Consider the following 19,575-nt stretch of genomic DNA (forward strand, 5'->3'; position numbering starts at 1 on the left):
AGAAAAATAAGAAAGTTGGTGAGCTTCCTAGATGCTTGTCATTGGCAAGAAACATTTTTAAAAAGCATCCATATGAACTAGAACAAATCATATTGAATGAGGTAAGCCAAGATCAGAGAGACAAATGGCGCATGTTCTCCCTGATATGTGGAAGTTAGATTTAAAACACAATGGGATATGACAAAATAATACAGAATTCTAGATACTCATGTACAGTGAGACCAAAAGAGGATAGTCTTAGGAGAAAAGCACCAAATTGTAATACCCAAACACCCCTTCGTATGTATGTAAAATAATATACATACAGAAATGAACTCCAAAGATAAGGAAACAAAGGATCTTTTCTGAATTTCTTTTTGTTTTTAGATGTCTCTGTGTTCTTTACCTCATATACTGTGTATTCACATGTACATCTGAGGGAATGTGGGGAGGGGGCATAGACTCAATGGAAAATGGGTGAAAAAGTACAGCAGCAGGGCCAACCAGCTGCACTGGACATTGATGAAAGTGAAACTAACAACTTATGGGTGGAGATGTGAGAGAAGGAATGAGAGAGAATGAAGGAACAGATGATACTAAGCAAAAGGAAAGAAATATATTTATTACCTGATGTATGTAAAGGTAACCCCACTGTATATCACCTCTAAAACAACAATGAGCTAATTTTTAAAAAGCATCCCTATGATATGTGCTACATGCTGCAGTATTTTGGCCAAGTCATTTGCCTCAGACCATTCCACTGGTCATTTGCACTTAGATGTGCAAAGACAGCAAGCAATCCTGGTTGAAATGTGAAATGTTAGGTTACTGAGTGAAGTGAAAGTTAGTGAGAAGTTCATTATGATCGATTATTTGTATAACACAGATATCCTTTTATTTCATATGAATGTGTAATAGTGGGTTTGAGGTTTCTGTGATGACGTAAGGTGTTCCTGTAGATTTTGGACAGCACCTAGATTGCCTTGAACTGGTCTGGTTGGTACCTTTAAAATTGAGGGTTAGCATTAGATTGCATCCTCGTGATACAGTGCCTTGACATGGCAGACTGACACCAGTTTGGCCTTGAACTTTGCAGCAAATTGTGCTTTGTTGAAAGTTTTCATTTGTTTTATTTCAAAGCTTATTTTATGTGATGATGTAAATATGTGTTTTCTTGTCTGGATACTGGTGGCTCCCACCTGTATTTCTAGCTACTTAGGAGGTGGAGAGCAAGAGGATTCTAGCTTGATGCCAGCACAGGCAAAAAGATTGCAAGACCCTATCTCAACTAATACTGGATATGGTGGTGCACATCTGTCATTGCAGCAGTGTGGGAAACTCAGATTTGGAGGGTTGAGGCTGGCCCTGGAAAAAAATGTTTGTGAGATCCCAGCTCAACAGAAGAAATTCGACATGCTAGGGCATTTCAGTTATCCCAACTATGACAGGAAATATAAATAGAATGATTGTGGTCAAGGATGGCTTGAGCAAAAGTGAGACCAAATCTCAAAAATAACCCAGGCTAAGAGGGTTGGAGGTATGTTTCAAGCAGTAAAACATTGGCCTAGCAAATGTGAAGCCCTGAATTCAAATCCAAGAACCATAAAAACAAACAAAAAACACCAAAACCAAACCAAACGAAGCCAAATAATTTTTCTTCCTCTAGCAGCACTTTCCAAATGTAATATGTAATGCATTATTTTCTGCTGTTAGTATGATCTAAACTATGACAGTTTATTTACTGCAAGACGACTTAGAGCCTTTGACCCCTAGTATTTCCCTTGACTCTTTTAGAGTTCCATATAATTTCTGAAGCTTACTTTAACTCTTTTTCTGGTGAGAATCTCTGCCTTAGACGATGGAAAGTGATACTAAAGCATTTTCCAATGTTGCTCTTTCACTCATTATCTCCACAGTCCTGAGAAACAGAAATGGTTTTGTTCCTTTTTGGTTAAGGGAGCAAATGAGGCTCCTCAGACTTTAGAGCACTCAGGGCTACTAGTAGTCTTTTCTCTGTCTGCTGAGACCTTCATGAAGGTAGGAGACAGGCCTGTACCGTAGAGCTGTCTACTGGTAGAGTTGGGGACAACTGAGTGACATCCCGAGATGAAGTTCCTCTGTCCTATGGCTGTTCTCCAATGAGGGTGGGGGAGGGCATTCTAATAGCATGTTGAAAAGGGTGAGAATTGCCTTCAGGTAACTTCTTTGAAGTGATGGCTGAGGCAACCCCAGGTAGGCCTTTGAATATGAGGTACTTAGTGATGGTTCACCTGTGTTGGCCTGTCTTTCCTTTTGTGCCTTATGGTATTAAGTCATGTTTTGCTCTTTTTTCAGAAAGAAATCCAAGCCATGAGTCAGTGCAGCCATCCCAATGTAGTGACCTATTACACCTCATTTGTGGTAAAAGATGAACTTTGGCTGGTCATGAAATTACTAAGTGGAGGTAAGTGGGTTTTGTGGTTGCTTGCTTGTTTTCTTTTTGGCCCTCTCTTAGGGGAAGTGAGTGTACTCAAGAAGACATTGGATTTGACTCCTCTCTTTGCTGGGTTTCTAAGTTTTATTATCTAAAGAAGAAAGTCCAGGTTCATTAATATAAAATTCCAAAGCCTTTCATAGTTGGAATATCCATGTCCCTTACTCTACATTTTAAATACCTCCAGGTAGGTTAGGTGAATCTCAGGCACTGCTTTGTGTGTTCCATGCTTCTGTACTTTCCCGGTGCATCGCTTCAGCCTTAGATGTCTCTTCTTCCTTTACCTGCACTCAAGCCATGAAAGATCACCTCTGCAGCCACCCTTACTCCCTTAAAAACCAGTCTTTCCTCTCTTTTTCTCTCTCTCTCCCTCCTCTTTCCTTTCCTCCCTTTCTTCTTCTCTCTCACCCTTCTTTCTTCCTCCTCACCTTCTTTTTGTGCTAGTACTAGACTTGAACTCTAGGGCTTGAACTCTGTGCCTAGGCACTGTCTCTTTTTTCATTCAAGGCTGGCCCTCTACCATTGAGCCACAGCTCCACTTGCAGCTTTTTGATGGTTAATTGGAGATGAGATCCTCAGGGGCTTTTCTGCCTGGGCTGGCTTCAAACCTTGATGCTCAGATTTCAGCCTCTGAATAGCTAAGTGGGCCATTGGAAGCCAGCTCCTTAACAAAAAACAAATTATATATATATATATATATATATATATATACACATATATATGTACACATATGCAGATATTATTTGCAAATGGGGTTGCATTAAACTTTTTAAATATTATTCAGTACTTGGTGCATTGTGATATACAGCATATTTTAGTACTGTTATAGTCTTAAAACTTTCTGAGGTGGAGAATGTGTGGCTAGTGGGCTTGAGGGGCTTAGTTTATGTTTAGTTTTACTTCACTCATACTTCACTCATATATCACCTCACATGGCTAGTGGCTGTGCTCTCATCTCAGACCTGAGATTGCAGGCTCAAGAGTGTAGACTGTTCTTTCTTTTGGAGAAAGTGCTGTAGTGTGCTTGGATTAACTGAACTAGGTATTCAGTAGGTACTCAGTTAACATCCTTGCAGATGACCTGGAGAGAAATGTTTGCGGACTGTTTACTTATGTGGTGATCAGAAGGGTAACTGTTCTCATCCTATGGTACTGTCTATCCTCAAATTTCTGACATCCTGTAAGTTATTGTCAGTTTAATTGACAAGGTTCTTTCTTGTACACATATTCAACATCAGTGAGAGAGGGAATGAGAATAGCCATTAACTTTATTAAATAGTTTTGCTATAGTGAGATCCTTTTCAGGGAAATTCACTTACCTTATCTCATCTGACCTTGACAATACCCATGAATGGATCGTCATCTCCTATTTTCAGAAACCACACTGAAGTTCAAGGGAGAAACTTGACCAAGATCACACACATAGTAATTGCTGCTGCTGTTGGAATTTGTGACTAAAGAACTGTCAACATAAAAGTTGCTCTATACTTCAAATAGATTAAATATCTAAGTGACTTCCTTAATACTTCTTTAGTATACCCTGTGCTCTCTGTGGATCATATCCACTGTGTGTAGTCAGTCATGAGAGATGAACAATGGTTTAAGAGTAGAAGTGATCATTCGGTGAAAGCCTGAACAAAGCCAAAGCTGTGGGACACGTTTCAAGTTTCGTTTTGTTTACCTTCCTTCCTTCCTTCCTTCCTTCCTTCCTTCCTTCCTTCCTTCCTTCCTTCCTTCCTTCCTTCCTTCCTTCCCTCCCTCCCTCCCTCCCTCCCTCCCTCCCTCCCTCCCTCCCTCCCTCCCAGGTTCCCTCCTTCCCTTCTTTCCTTTCTTTATTTTTTAGAGAATCTCTTGGATCAAGCCAGAGACTCAGAAATGAAATGAAGAATGTACTATAATGGGTTTTTCTATAGGAAATGTGGAGAACTTAGCTCTGTTTTCTTCCCAGTCCTCCTCAGTCCTAGTAATCTTTGTTTCCATGAGTGTCTACTTTAGTTTTTAATTGAAAATGAAAGATTAAAAAAGGAAAAGGAAGGCTGCAGAGGCTGGATGAAAATGAGGAGAGCTGGGGCTTTTCCTTCTTTCTGTGGATGTCTGTGCTTTCCATAAATTAAATTGTGCAATATAAGAACATTTCTTCATGATATTTCCTTCTGTGTGTTAAATATAACTCCATTGCTCTATTGCTCTCTGTTGCTCTTTCTTACCCTCCAACTTTCCCTTTCCCTCTAACCTCCTTAGTAGTTCCCCTTTTTACTTTCTTGACCTTAGTATGTTTTCTTTGTGTTTTGCCTTTGCTTTCGCAAATGACAGAACACACATGTGATACTTGTCTTTTTGAAACTGGCTTATTTCACTTGACATGGTGACTTCTGGTTCTGATCATTTTTTCAGCACACTACATCATTTAATTCTTAATGACTGAGTAAAACTCTTAAGGTATAGCTATACCACCTTTGTCCATCCCTCGGTGGGCTTCTTGGCTGATTCCATAGTTTGGATGTGGAATATTGCTATGAGAAACAAGTGTCTCTGTAATAAAGAGATTCTTTTGTGCTTATACTCAGAAGCACTATGACTCTGTCATACAGAAATTCAATTTTTAAGTTTTTTGAGTAACCTCCATACTGATTCCTGTAGTGGCTGCAGACATTTACATTCTTACCAGTAGTGAACAAGAGCTCCTTTCCCAACTTCCCCATCCTCCCAATATTTGTTTGCTTTCTTGGTGATACCCACTCTGTCTGGGGTTAGTTGGAAATTCCATGTAGTTTTTGTTTGTGCTTTCCTAATAGCTATGGGTTGTTTGACTTGTTTTTCATGTATTGTCTGTGTGTACTTATTTGAAAAGTGTTCAGTTCCATTTGTAATTTATTGATTGGTTTTATTTTTTTTACTAGTTTTTAAGTTTCTCATATATTCTAGATATTAACTGTCCAATGCATGAATGTCTAGAAAAGATTTTTCTCACATTCTCTAGACTGTCTTTATACTCTGTTGTTTCCTTTGACCTGCATGAACTTTTTAACTGGACACAATCCCATTTGTGAATTCTTGCTTTTATTTCCTGAGCTATCATAGTCTTCTTTCTTCCTTCCTCTCTTTATTTCTCTTTTTCTTCTCCTTCCCTCCCTCCCCCTCCCTCCTTTCCCCTTTCCTCTTCATACCTTCCCTTGTTCCTTTCTTTTTCTTTCCTTCCTTGTTCTCATTTGTGTGTGTGTGTGTGTGTGTGTGTGTGTGTGTGTGTGTGTGTGTATTTTGTGTAGGCCCTGGGTGATATCTTGATGTTGTTTTAAATTTTTTCCCCTCAATCCTAGTGCTCTTCTACTTGAGCCACAGTATACTTCTAGTTTTTTCATGGTGGTTAATTAGAGATAAGAGTGCCCCAAACTTTCTTGCCTGGGCTGGCTTTGAACCTGATCCTCAGATGTCAACCTTCTGAGAGGTGAGAGGTTTGAGCCACTGGTGGCTGATGATATTGTAGTCGTATTGGGATAGTTCTTGCTTGTGTCTCTCTAACTGTTTTTCTCTGTTTTCCTCTTGTAGTTTCAGAGTTCCAGGCTTTAAAGCCTTTGGCTTTTTTTTCGCCAGTCCTGGGGCTTGAACTCTAGGCCTGGGTGCTGTCCCTGAGTTTGTTTTGCTCAAGGTGAGCACTCTACCACTTGAGCCACAATGCCACTTCTGGCTTTTTTGAGTAGTTTATTGGAGGTAAGAATCTCATGGAGTTTCCTGCCCTGGCTGGCTTCAAACTTCATACATTAGGAAAAAAGATTCCTTTAGTGAGTAGTGCTGAGAAAACTGGGTATCTACATGTAGGAGTAATGTATGATTGGGGGACCTTTGTGGAGAATCAGATGGCAGTATGTATGTGGGCTTATTTTAGATATTCTAGTCCCTTCCCTTGACTGTATGTCTTGTTTCTATGCCGGTATCATGCTGTCTTGTCTTATGGTTTTGTGGTATAGTTTGAAGTCAGGCATGATAAGACTGCTAGTATTGCTTGATCTTGTTCAGGATTGCTTTGGCTAGTCTTTCTGTGTTTCCATATAAACTCTAGGACTTTGTTCCCTCTATTTTTTTAAAAAAATAAAGAATAGCATTGAAATTTGGATGGGAGCTGCACTGAAGTCTATGAAAGTCTATTCATTGTAGCATTATCAATTCTACCAATCCATGGTTTGGCTGGTCTTTTCCATTGTCTGATGTTCTTCTACAATTCCTTCCTTTAATACTTTATACTTTCATTATAAAAAATCCTTAACATTTTTGGCCAAATGTTTGCATAGATACTTTATTTTACTTTATGAAACTACTGTGAGTGGGATTGTTTTCCTGGCTTTCTTTTCAGCAAGTTCCTTGTTGGTATACCAAAAAGGTATTGATTTTGACTGTTGATTTTGTATTCTGCAACTTTGCTGAAAGTATTTCTCAGATGGAAGTGTTTTCTGTTTAGGGTCTTTGAAGTACAGGATCATATCATCTGCAAACAGGGATATTTTGACTTCTTCCTTCCCTGTTTGAGTTCTATTTATTTCTCTTGCCAAGAGCTTTCACCAGCTCAGAAAAAACAAGAATTCTTTTTAGTTTCAAATTTTCTGTTTGTGTTGGTAATTTTTTTTGAAGTTTACATTGAATGTTTATTTAAAAAAAATCTACAAATAGAGATTTAGAACAAAGAATACCTACCAAATTAAAAAAAATGACACCAGAGAAACGAGAACTTCTTTATACAACTGTATTAGATTGAAAACAAGAGTAATTTTAACCTCAATTAACCTTTCACTTTTATAGACTTGAACATGTCTGCTGTCTTTTCTGATAGAAAGTTCGTTATCAAAGTTAGGAGTTCAGACCAGCCCTTTGGGGCTTTAGGTAAGAAGAATAGATTTTTCTTGAGGTTTCCACAGGTAAAGGGAATGTGGACAGATAGAGACTATTGTTCATTTTTCTTTCAGCAGGCCAGAAATGCACACATGTCTGGTATACTCTATCCTCCATTTTTCCTCCTGGAATTTTCCAGATAACACTCAAGGTTAAATGTTTAAACAGATTATTTTTCTCTCTAAAGAGGAAAATATGTATCTATTTTGTTTCTATAACATTTATCACATTGGCTCTCCTAATGAGGCAGGCAGCTAATCTGGTACAGTAGTATCTGATGGGGAAATTCAATCATCTTAGTTAATCATAGAGCACCTAGAGCCAAATTCAAGTCCTGAGGCAAGCCATTTGTTAACTCCTCAGAAATGTTGAATCTCTGGGTAATTATAACCTTTAAAATTACCCCAAGGTTTGGAATATTAATATGTGCTGAAACATGAAATCTCAATGCCACGGATACCAATTTGTACACAGTAACAAAGAGCTAGGTATTTATTTACTTATTTATTTATTATGATAGTCAGCACATGAATCATCAGGTAGATGAAAAAAAGGATTGCCTAGATTCACAGGAAGGGATTTCTTTAGTTGTAAGTAGAGGTCTAGAGACAAACTCGTTTTGCTTCCCACCTTTGTTTTAGATGTTAAAAAAGAACAACAAATCTTTCAGCAGTTCATGGCTGTCTTTCTCCTGTCCTACTTTACTCTTTGTCATCCATCTTCAAGTTTGTATGTAATTTTATGTGTATGAAGTGGTCTTGAACAATTTTTTTCAAATGTGGTGGTGGTGAACCCACCTAGGATCTTTAGTCAGTGTTCTCTTGAGAAACAGAACTGATAGGATATCTGTATATTTTTATGTGCACATATAATTATAAAAGGATATTTGCTAAGTTAGAGTGGATGGTTGGAAGCTATGTGGTCCAATAATAGCTGACTGCAATGAGAGAGCTACAGAACTTTTTCACTGCTGAGTTCAAGAAGATGTAAGCTTCAGAACAAAGGGTACCAATGCTGTAGCCCAGGTCTCAGGCTGAAGGCCTGGAATCTCTCTGCAGAGTTATTGGTGTAAGTCTACATTGAAAAACAGAAAAAGTTGAGTCTAGTGTCCTTCGACAGTGGTAGCCACAGTGGATGGACATGTTCTAGAAGAGTAGACCTGGCACAAGCTGGCTAGTTTCTTTTTCTTTCCATGTGTAATCCAATCTGGGCCTCTAGCCTCTCGGATGATACTGCCCTGAGCTTATTTTCCCCTCAGTTTCTGTAGGTTGTCTCTGGAAACACCCTCATGGATATACTCAGAAGTGTGTTTTGTGAATTTCTTAGGCATTTCACAATCAAGTTGAAAGCCATAATAAGCTATCATATCCTTGCACATATTAAGTACACAATTTACCACTGAGCTACAATCTCAAGTCCTTGGTTCCTAAAAGTTTTCAGTTTTAGTTCACACTGTTAGTGTTCCTGCAGTCATAGAATTAGTTTTTCTAGTCATGGGGCTGTCATTCAATTGTTTGCATGTCTTGGCAATATTCAAATTAAGTAAACAACAGTTCTATTTTGATGTTTGTACTTAATGTTCTAATAGTAGAGAGTGTCATAATATGAAATGGGGATGCTTATAAATTTACTTTTCCAATTCTTCTATTTACTATTCAGGCTCAATGTTGGATATTATCAAATATATTGTCAACCGAGGAGAGCACAAGAATGGAGTTCTGGAAGAGGCAATAATAGCAACAATTCTTAAAGAGGTTTTGGAAGGCTTAGACTATCTACACAGAAATGGTCAGATCCACAGGTATAGTATCTGCAGAATTCAGCTCTTCATATACTTAGGTCTAGTTTTTTATGTTGCTGTTTGTTTCTTTTGTTTTTCTGAGATCAGGGCTCAAACTTGGTATTTTATGCTTTCACTCTTTGCCTGGAGCTCAACCACCTGATCCATGCCTTCAACCCTGGATAGTTAGCTCTCCGCCTCCTGAATAGCTAGGATTGTAGTCATGAGCCACTGGCACCTGGTGATCAAACCAATTTTTAAAAACTTGGGCTGGGAATGTGGTCTAGTGGTACAGTGCTTGCCTAGCATGCATGAAGTCCTGGGTTCGATTCATCAGCACCACATATGCAGAAAAAGCCTGAAGTGATGCTGTGGCTCAAGTGGTAGAGTGCTAATTCTAGGGTGTTTTTTTTTTTTTTTTTGCCATTTTGGACCTTGAACTCAGGGCCTGGGCACTGTTCCTGAACTGCAGCTCTGCCTCTGGCTTTGTGGTGATTCATTGGAGATAAGAGTCTCATAGATGTTTTTGCCCCGCTGTCTTTGAACTGTGATTCTCAGATCTCAGCCTCTCCATTAGCTAGAGTTACAGGCATAAGCCACTGGAAACTAGCCCTAGATCTCCAATTTGAAAGAACTTTAAAGAAGCACATGCAAATAGATTTGGCATTGCTTGTAACTTAGGCTATGTAGCTGAGAAGTATCAGGGCTGAAGATGTAGCCCAGTGGTTTATCCTGTGCTTAGCATGTGGGAGGCCCTGCATTGATTCCCTAGTACTAAAAAACAAACAAACAAACAAAATTTAAGGATAACAAGACTAAATTTTGATGGATTATATTAGTATACTTGGGATTGGTTTTTCTGCTTTTACTAAAAAAGGTTGTTTATAAAAAGTGTTAAGTGTACTCATTAAAAATTAGTTAACATAATTACTTAAGTGTACTCAGTTGAACTGGATGCTAGCTTTATTTTTGAATACAGGCAATACTGTTCCAGACTTTATAATATTAATTATTTTTGACCTAATGGTGAGAGAAGGAAGAGACACTAATTTCCTCCTTTTTTGTAATATAGAATAGTAATTCTTTGAATAACCAAATAACGTAGAATATGAGTGCCTGATGGGTACTTGGGAATTTTTACAAATAGATACTTACCAGTAATACTAATTATGTACTTTTTCTAACCTCAACTGTGAGCGATGTATTTAATTACTTCCACTCTATTTTTCAATTATTAGGAAAAAGAGGGGGAATGAGGGAGAAGGTAACAAATAGTATAAGAAATGTATGCAATGCCTAACGTATGAAACTGTAACCTCTCTGTACATCACTTTGACAATAAATAAGAAAAAAAGAAAAAAGATTATTACTTCAGAAATAAAAATTATTTTTCTTTATGTGTTGAAATTGCTCTGCATAGTTTCTATGTAGCAAAGAAATGCTATATGGAACTTTATAATTTCTGGTATCTCTTTAATGGAAAGATTGATCCAGTTCATCCCCTCCTGGTACTAGCTAGAACTCAGGGTTTGGGTGCTTTGCTTTTTTCCTCTGGGATGGTGTTCTGCCACTTGAACCCCAGCTCCATTTCTGGCTTTTTGGTGGTTAACTGAAGATAAGAGTCTTACAGACTTTCCTGCCTCGGCTAGCTTCAAATCTGGATAGTCTGTTCTAGGTCTCCTGAATAGCTAGGATTGTAGTCATGAGCCACTGGCACCTGGTGATCAAACCAATTTTTAAAAACTTGGGCTGGAAATGTGGTCTAGTGGTAGAGTGCTTGCCTAGCATGCATGAAGCCCTGGGTTCGATTCTTCAGCACCACATATACAAAAAAAAACAAACAAAAACTCTATGGTTTGGAATAGTACCACAGACAAACTTAAGTGAAAGTAGAATGGCTTTACTTATATGGAGATTTAATTCATGATAACATGTTAATATTGTGAAACTAGGGACTATTTCTAACTCTGTAACATAAAATAGTCTAATCAGTAGTGATTTAATTAAATATAGATAATAATTTCACATAAAGTATCTTTTATTAAAATTCTAATTGTGCCCCAGGAGCAATGTATAAAATGACAATGTATCGTTGTAACATTTAAAATCTATAATGTAATTTAAATATTCATAAAATAATAATTATGTCAAAGAGGCTTTGTATGCTGTCTTTCTCGGTGAGTCAATGTAATATAATGTCTGTTCTCCTCATTCATTTCCCCTTTTTTCATTCTAATAGGGACTTGAAAGCTGGAAATATTCTTCTGGGTGAAGATGGTTCAGTACAAATAGCAGGTAAAGTTGATAAAGATAAAAATTCTTATTTATAGAATTGTAACAGTTTCAAGAAATGTTGAGACATTCTATAATCAACTGAATAAAGTCATGTAATCTCTTTTAAAATGCTTCTCTCTTTTACATGGTAGGTATATATAGCATGGTAGGTATATATAGCTCTGAAGTATGGCATATTGTCCTGATGTTTTGATCAAATGTTTGCTAGATCTTCAAGTAAACAATGCTGTTTGAGTGCAGAACTTTTGATAAAGAATGATCTTACTTTCAATTTTATTATTGCTAAGAAGGCTTTTAGTCTTGAATATTGCAGATTGAATAATATCATATAGCTGTATGAAAAGTAGTTGATGAATTTGAAAATAAAATCTTGTGCATATTAATTTATAAGCCTTTTATTTCTGAAGAGGCTGAGGAGGAATGAACTCTTAAAATCTAGGGCTTCTTTCATAATGAACAGTACCCGATGTGGCAGTTTCTGATGGCTAGTGGGCAGCAGGGGCTGTAGGAAATGATGTTGAGTGACTTTTCATGCTCTATGCTCCAGGCTTCTCATTCTGTTCTTTCAAGTTATCAGAGTAACCTGAAGGCCTGGGATGAAGTGCTGCTTTGCCCATATAAACTCATCCATCCTTTTAGCTACCACTTTCTCTGTTTGTGGATGCTGTTGGAATGTTTGTCTGGACAGTCCTTTCATATACTGACTGTCCCTATCATGCTGGGTGTTCAGCCTTCTAGCTTCCTGCTGTTAACTTTTCTTTCTTTTTTTTTTTTTTTTTTTGGTGGCCAGTCCTGGGCCTTGAACTCAGGGCCTGAGCACTGTCCCTGGCTTCCTTTTGCTCAAGGTTAGCACTCTGCCACTTGAGCCACAGCGCCACTTCTGGCCATTTTCTCTATATGTGGTGCTGGGGAATCGAACCCAGGGCTTCATGTATACCAGGCAAGCGCTCTTGCCACTAAGCTATATTCCCAGCCCTGTTAACTTTTTTTTAACACTTCTTTTTTTTTTTCTAATTTATTGTCAAAGTGATGTACATAGAGGTTACAGTTTCATACGTTAGGCCTTGGGTACATTTCTTGTACTGTTTGTTACCTCCTCCCTCATTTCCCCTTCCCCCTTCCCCTCTCCTTCTCCCCCATGAGTTCTTCAGTTGGTTTACACCAAATGGTTTTGCAAGTTTTGCTTTTGGAGTCGTTTGTCGTTTTATCCTTTGTCTCTCAATTTTGATATGCCCTTTCACTTCCCTAGTTCTAATACCAGTATATACAGTTTCCAGTGTACTCAGATAAGATACAGTGATAGTGTGGGTACAACCACAGAAAGGGGATACAAGAGGATCAACAATAGAAGCTATGTTTTCACATGGCATGTTGAAAGTAATTACAACAGTGATATAAGAGTCGCCTCCATAACATGTAGTTCATTTCACTTAGCATCAGCTTATGCGTTCATAAGGGCATAGGTATTAGGTTCTTGTGATCCTCTGCTGTTACTAGTCTAAACCTGTGCTCCAAATGGATCAAAGACCTCGAAATAAAAACAGATACCCTGAAAACACTGCAAGAAGGAGTAGGAGAAACACTTTGGCTCCTTGGCACAGGACAAACTTCCTTAACAAAGACCCAGAAATGCTACAAATCTAAGAAAGGATGGACAAATGGGACTGTATCAAACTGCAGAGCTTCTGCAGGGCAAAGGACATAGCTCGCAAGATAAACAGAAAGCCCACAGATTGGGAAAAGATCTTTACCGGCCATACAAAGGACAAAGGCCCCATATCTAAAATATATGCAGAACTAAAAAATTAAATTCCTTCAAAACAAAACCACAAAGAACCAACAGCTCCCTCAACAAGTGGGCTAAAGACCTAAAAAGGGACTTCTCTGATGAGGAAATGAGAATGGCCAAGAGACATATGAAAAAGTGCTCTACATCACTGGCCATAAAACAACATTGAGATTCCACCTCACCCCAATAAGAATGTCCTATATCAAGAAAACTAACAATAATAAATGTTGGAGGGGATGTGACCAAAAGGGAACCCTACTTCACTGTTGGTGGGAATGTAAACTTGTTCAGCACTCTGGAAAGTGGTATGGAGATTCCTCAGAAGGCTAAACTCTGCTCTCCTGTGACCCAGCAGCCCCACTTTTGGGCATCTACCCCAAAGACCACAAACAAGAACACACTAAGCCACGAGCACAACAATGTTCAACGCAGCACAATTTGTCATAGCTAAAGTATGGAACCAACCCAGATGCCCCTCAGTAGATGAATGGATTAGGAAAATGTGGTTACATGTACACAATGGAATTTTATGGCTCTATTAGAAAGAATGACATTGCCCCATTTGTAAGGAAATGGAAGGACTTGGAAAAAATTATACTAAGTGAAGTGAGCCAGACCCCAAAGAAACATGGACTCTATGGTCTCCCTCATAGGGAATAATTAGCAATAGTGTTAACTTTTATTAGCAGCTTTTGCTAGCAATTCCCTTGATGAAAATCATTGATTGTGGCTCTGTCATTATGAATGTGAAGGTTATCCTTACTGTTTGTGTTGAGTTGAAGTAGAAAAGTTCTGTTTTCTAGCATAAATTTGGGCTCTTACATACCTAGTGGTATTAAGTGGATCATGGTAACATAATTCTGCTTTCCCAGTTTTGTGTGTAGACTAATCTGAGGATCTAGAGATAGTCAAAATGGTAAGTAGGATTTACCAGAAACCAACCCCCTGACACAGACACAAAGGCTAAGCATTAGCCATCTTTTCTTTTCCTTTTCCTCCCTCCTTCCTCCGTCCCTCCTTCCCTCTCTCCCTCTGTTTCTTTCTTCTTGGTAAGGGATGGTGGTGTCCCTGCTTCAATCAACTGTAGGGCTTATATTTGGCTTACCCACCAACTACCCTCGCAGCTGAGTCACACCTGACTTCTTGTTTGACCCTTCCCCTGTGTCACTGACCCCTCAGATGGTCAGAGGACAGTGAGGATTCTGACCTTAGATTTTGTATTTAGCTAGGCACACAAAGGAGGCTTTTGACTTTTTGTTGGTTTGTTTCAAGGAGGGAAGACATGTTTTGAAAATACAACTGGAGACTGGAAATTAGTTTTCAGTGAAAGTCTCCCACTTGTCTGGAGGACTAGTAATGAAACTGAATTACTTTGAAAAGATAGATTTTCTTAAGTCCAGTGGTTGTTTAAGGTTGCTGAATGACACTGAGCACCCAAATCTGACATCCATTGTGTGACTTGAGACATATCCTTGCATCTTTAAATTCCATATTGCCCATCTATTACATGTAATGATAGTGCCTATGTTTCAGCCAGGCCCTAATTTCCCTTGCAGCTACTGATTTAAGATTTAAGTGTCGCGGGTACATTGTGTATCTTGGTATTGTAGTGTTCTTGATGGAGAGGAAAAAGCCTTTTTGCTTCCAGTATTTGTTTCATGTAAGCATTTCTGTTAAATTGTCATCTTAGCCATCCAGGAGGCAGAAATTGAGAAGGTCGTGGCTCCAGAAGAGCCTAGACAAAACATTAGTCCTTATCTTGAAAATAACTAGAGCAAAAAGGACTGGATCCCTCAGTCACATGGTAGAATGTCTGCTTAGCAAGGACAATGCCTTGAGTTCAAATCTCAAAAACATCAAAAAAATTTTAAAGGAAAAAATATTGTCTAAGGCTTCTAGATGAAGGAGATTGAAATTTTAAGACTCTGAAGCATTGATGTGCTTTTTAAAAAGAAATGTATCTCTATATAATGTTTGCATTAATAACTTTGTATTTTCTATTTTAACAAACATTCTCAGATTGCACAAGTTTTATGTCACCTGAAGCCTACATTCAGCTATCCCTATTGTTGCAATAATGAAATAAATACATTAAATCAATAATATAACCTATAAAATGGGCGATGGACAGGAACAGTGCTCTGAGTAAAAAATGAAGATGGTACTTATTGTAAAGTAAACAAAAGTTTCTTTGACTCATAAAAACAGGAGTAATCTGCATTTTTCCTTTAATTTCTTGGAAAATGCAGTTTAAGAAATGTATTGACATGTTGAAATGTATTCTGTTGGGGAGGCCTTCAGGAGATAGGCTTTTTGGTTTTTTTAGGCTTTTATTGTTAGTACAACTGCACATGGTTTGAGTGCATTCATAGAAGCCATGTGAATGCATCTCTTCCTAATTTGCAGTGTTGGTTTCTTGATAAGCCATGGTGGAGTATTTACACTGTGAATCTACAGGCACTAAAGACAGGGGTCTTTTCTTTTCTTTTGAGGGAGAGTTAAGCATTAAGTAGCAGACATGTCACAGTCAGCAATCTGTCCCCAGCTAGTTCTGTTTTATGTTTGAACAACACAGAACTCAATTTATTTGTTTGCGATAGTAAAAGATTGGAAACAACTTGGGTGTCCTGATTACAGTGTTTTATGGTCTACCCATATTGTGGAATACCTATCAGCTATAAAGGAGGATGGATAGCTCCCTAGACACCGAGTAAAGGAGTAAAAAAACATGGGAAGCAGAGCTACATAATATACCAGCTTTGTGAAAGAAATGGGGAAAAATAAGAATGCCTTTCTATGAATCTGAACAGAGAAACTCTAGAGGGATAGTCATATGGTATTGAGACTGTTCAGTGTATACCTTTTATAAAATTTTTGAGTTTTAGGGTTTATATACATCTGATGTAATAAATAAAAATGAAGGGAAATGAGGTGAGTGATGGTGTCGATTCTTGTAATACTAGCTACTCAGGAGGCTGATATCTGAAGATTGTGCTTTGAAGCCAGCACAGCAGGAAAGGCCCTAAGTCTGTTATCTCCAATTAATCAACAAAAAGCCATAAGTGGAGCTGTAGCTCAAGTGGTAGAGTTCTAGCCTTGAACAAAATAAGTAAATAAATAAATAATCATTTTTTAAAAAAAAAGTTCAGGGGAAACACCTAGGCCTTGAATGCAAGCCCCAGGACCAGCACAAATTTAAAAAAAAGAAAGAAATGATTCAGTGAACTGTCAATTGGATTAAACCATTTTAAAATCTTTTATAATGAAAATTTCAGACATAATCCATATGAATACTGATCTTTCATTATTCTTCATTTGTTTATCTCTTTCCCTGCTACTTTGGTACCTCATATCATTATTCATATGGGATTTTGTTTTGAAACTGTGCAGGTACCTATGGATGCCCATTTCATCATCATGAAGGGACTGTCTCTTATCCTACAATTTAGGGATAACTTTAAAAAGTCTTCAACTGAAAAAGTAACAGCTGAAAAAATATTGTGAGCAAAAGGCTCAAATAGACTGTTGTTGAAAGTGTGGACTTTGGTATTAACTAGCTGAGTTGACATTCCCAGGACCCCAGTTAGTAATTCTATCACCTTAGCAACTTACAAACCCCAAGACTCCTTTCCTTTAAAAGGGGATAAAAATGCTTCCTGCCTCATGTTCCTCTGTGAACTGGACGGCAGCTCTTCAGGTCCAGTGACTTTAACAGTGTTGGGCACAGTGAGCAGGCAATAGACATCAGCAGCAGAGGCTGTTCTGCTGCTGCTACTGCTGCTACTATTGTCACGAGTGGTACTGGTACTGTCACTGTTACTGTCATACTACCATGGCTACACTTAGCAGGATCACACTGTGTCTCTTTTGCTGTGCCTGGAGATCATGTGTTCCTTAGTTTTGTCTTGTAAAAGATTTGGCTCTGGGAGACTTGATGAGTTAGGAAGAATTAAACTCACTAATTAATGGAATTTGGAAAAGAACTTGCCTGTAAATTAATCTTGCTTCAAACTGATAAAGTACTTGGAGAGTTTTCTTTGGTGATGAAATGATTGTTTCTCCCTAAGAGGGTTAAAATCCCAGAGAATTGCCTTTGAAGTGCAAAGGCAGGTCAGCTCTGCCTTACTCTGCCACTTGGTGCTTTGCCAGCCACCTCATCTCATTATTCTTGTCAGATTAATGATCTGAGCTCTTTATTGGGCTCTGGAACACATTGTCCTCTTCTTTTTTCTCAGTTGGGATTCTCCAAGCTAAGGTTTCTTGAGCTTTTCTCTCAGACTTTAGGAGTTTTTCTTCACTGCAGGGGGTAGGCAGTTATGACCTAGTACAAGGCTGCCAGTGGGAGTTGGGGAGTTCAGAAGGTCACTTGCAGAAAGCCCCACATAGCATAGTTGTGATAAATGACTTGGTATATAAAGGTCACATAGGAAGCATTTGGTGTTACATTTCCAGGGTTCTTTTTTTTTTTTTTTTTGGTATCTTTTTGGCACATACAGCTTCAGGCTTCTGTAATATAAACCAGAACCACCATTTCCCAGATACATAGGGTGGTCTACTAAGTTTTTAAATACATGCCGTATTTATATCTCTGAAATTGTCGCTTTCTTAGAATTTTCAATTTGTCCCTATTCTCTCACCTAAGCACAATGTTAAATTCACATATAACTTTTATTTTTTAGAATATTAAGTATACTTTATGCAAAGTATTTAACATACTGTCTACATAAATAAATGAAGATATCTGATTTCATAGTTTTAAATTGACTTAAAATCCAGACGTACCTTAAATCCTCAGAATTTGGCTAATTCTTACATGGGTGACTTTTTAGATATATCATTAATTAGAAAAAGGAAAACATGCCATACATATTTATAAAACAGGAATACATTTCAAGGAACATATATAGCCATAGCTTTTCTTTTTTTTTTTAAAGTTTTTATTATAAAACTGATGTACAGAGAGGTTACAGTTTCATACGTTAGGCATTGGATACATTTCTTGTACTGTTTGTTTAGCCATAGCTTTTCTTTTTTGAATTTAAATTTTATTGTAAAGGTGATGTACAGAGGGGTTACAATTACATAAGTCAGGTAATGAGTACATTGGTTTGTGAATAGTGTCATCCCTTCCCTCATTTTCTCCCACTTTTTCCCCTCCTAGCCTTCCTCCCTCACAGGTTGTAATGTTCATTTCCAACATAGTGTCTAGTAAGGATTACTGCTGGATTGGTTCACCTTTTGTCCACAGTTTCAATTTAACCACAGGGATGTAGGTTGGGAAGAAATCTTAGACAATATTTACTTTAATTCCTCTTTTCTCCTTTTTCAAAGGCTACATAACATTTTTAAGATTTCACCCAGCTAATTCACCTAATACTGTATTAAAACCCCAGAGCAGGGAATTTTATTCATCTTCATTTTCCCTTCCTTCCTTCCTTCCTTCCTTCCTTCCTTCCTTCCTTCCTTCCTTCCTTCCTTCCTTCCTTCCCTCCTTCCCTCCCTCCTTCCTTCCTTCCTTCCTTCCTTCCTTCCTTCCTTCCTTCCTTCCTTCCTTCCTTCCTTCCTTCCTTCCTTCCTTCCTTCCTTCCCTCCTTCCCTCCCTCCTTCCTTCCTTCCTTCCTTCCTTCCTTCCTTCCTTCCTTCCTTCCTTCCTCCCTCCCTCCCTCCCTCCCTCCCTCCCTTTATAATTTAAATTTTATTGTAAAGGTGATGTACAGAGGGGTTACAGTTATGTAAGTCAGGCAATGGGTACATTCCTATTTGAACAGTGTCACTTCCTCCTTCATTTTCTCCCAGTTTTTCCCCTCTTCCCCTCTCACTCCCCACCCCCAAGTTTCCAACAAAGTCTCCAATGAGTATCATTGCTGAGTTTGTTCACCCTTTGTCCCATCCCTTCTGTGCTTCCCCTTCCCCTATGCAAATCAGATAAAGTTATACATGAGACGAAGGGTACAAAAATCAAAATCAGCAACAGAAGGGCATAAACCTAAAGGAAAAAAAAAAAGAAAAAGACCCTGTACTGCCTTACTTATGAAACTGTAACCCTCCTGTACATCATTTTCTTTCTTTCTTTCTTTCTTTATTTTTTTTTTTTTGGCCAGTCCTGGGGCTTGGACTCAGGGCCTGAGCACTGTCCCTGGCTTCTTTTTGCTCAAGGCTAGCACTCTGCCACTTGAGCCACAGCGCCACTTCTGGCCATTTTCTGTATATGTGGTGCTGGGGAATCGAACCCAGGGCCTCATGTATATGAGGCAGGCACTCTTGCCACTAGGCCATATTCCCAGCCCCCTCCTGTACATAATTTTGACAATAAATAAATCAATTAAAAAACTGCAAACAATACAATAAAAAACAACAACTCTCATTTCCATTTCTTGG

The 19,575-nt window shown here is 38.3% G+C and overlaps 1 protein-coding gene across 1 annotated transcript in view; it reads left to right on the forward strand.

Annotated features, from left to right (window-relative positions):
- Stk39 (serine/threonine kinase 39) overlaps nucleotides 1-19,575 on the forward strand; it is a 267,321-nt gene that overhangs the window by 65,247 nt on the left and 182,499 nt on the right. The window contains exons 3-5 of the mRNA XM_048345293.1: nucleotides 2,314-2,422; nucleotides 8,993-9,134; nucleotides 11,353-11,408. Of these exons, the coding sequence (XP_048201250.1) occupies nucleotides 2,314-2,422; nucleotides 8,993-9,134; nucleotides 11,353-11,408 (307 nt within the window). The remainder of the gene's footprint in view (nucleotides 1-2,313; nucleotides 2,423-8,992; nucleotides 9,135-11,352; nucleotides 11,409-19,575) is intronic.

Source organism: Perognathus longimembris, chromosome 4 (genome assembly GCF_023159225.1).
Source record: "Perognathus longimembris pacificus isolate PPM17 chromosome 4, ASM2315922v1, whole genome shotgun sequence".
In the NCBI taxonomy this organism is placed as follows: Eukaryota; Metazoa; Chordata; class Mammalia; order Rodentia; family Heteromyidae; genus Perognathus; species Perognathus longimembris.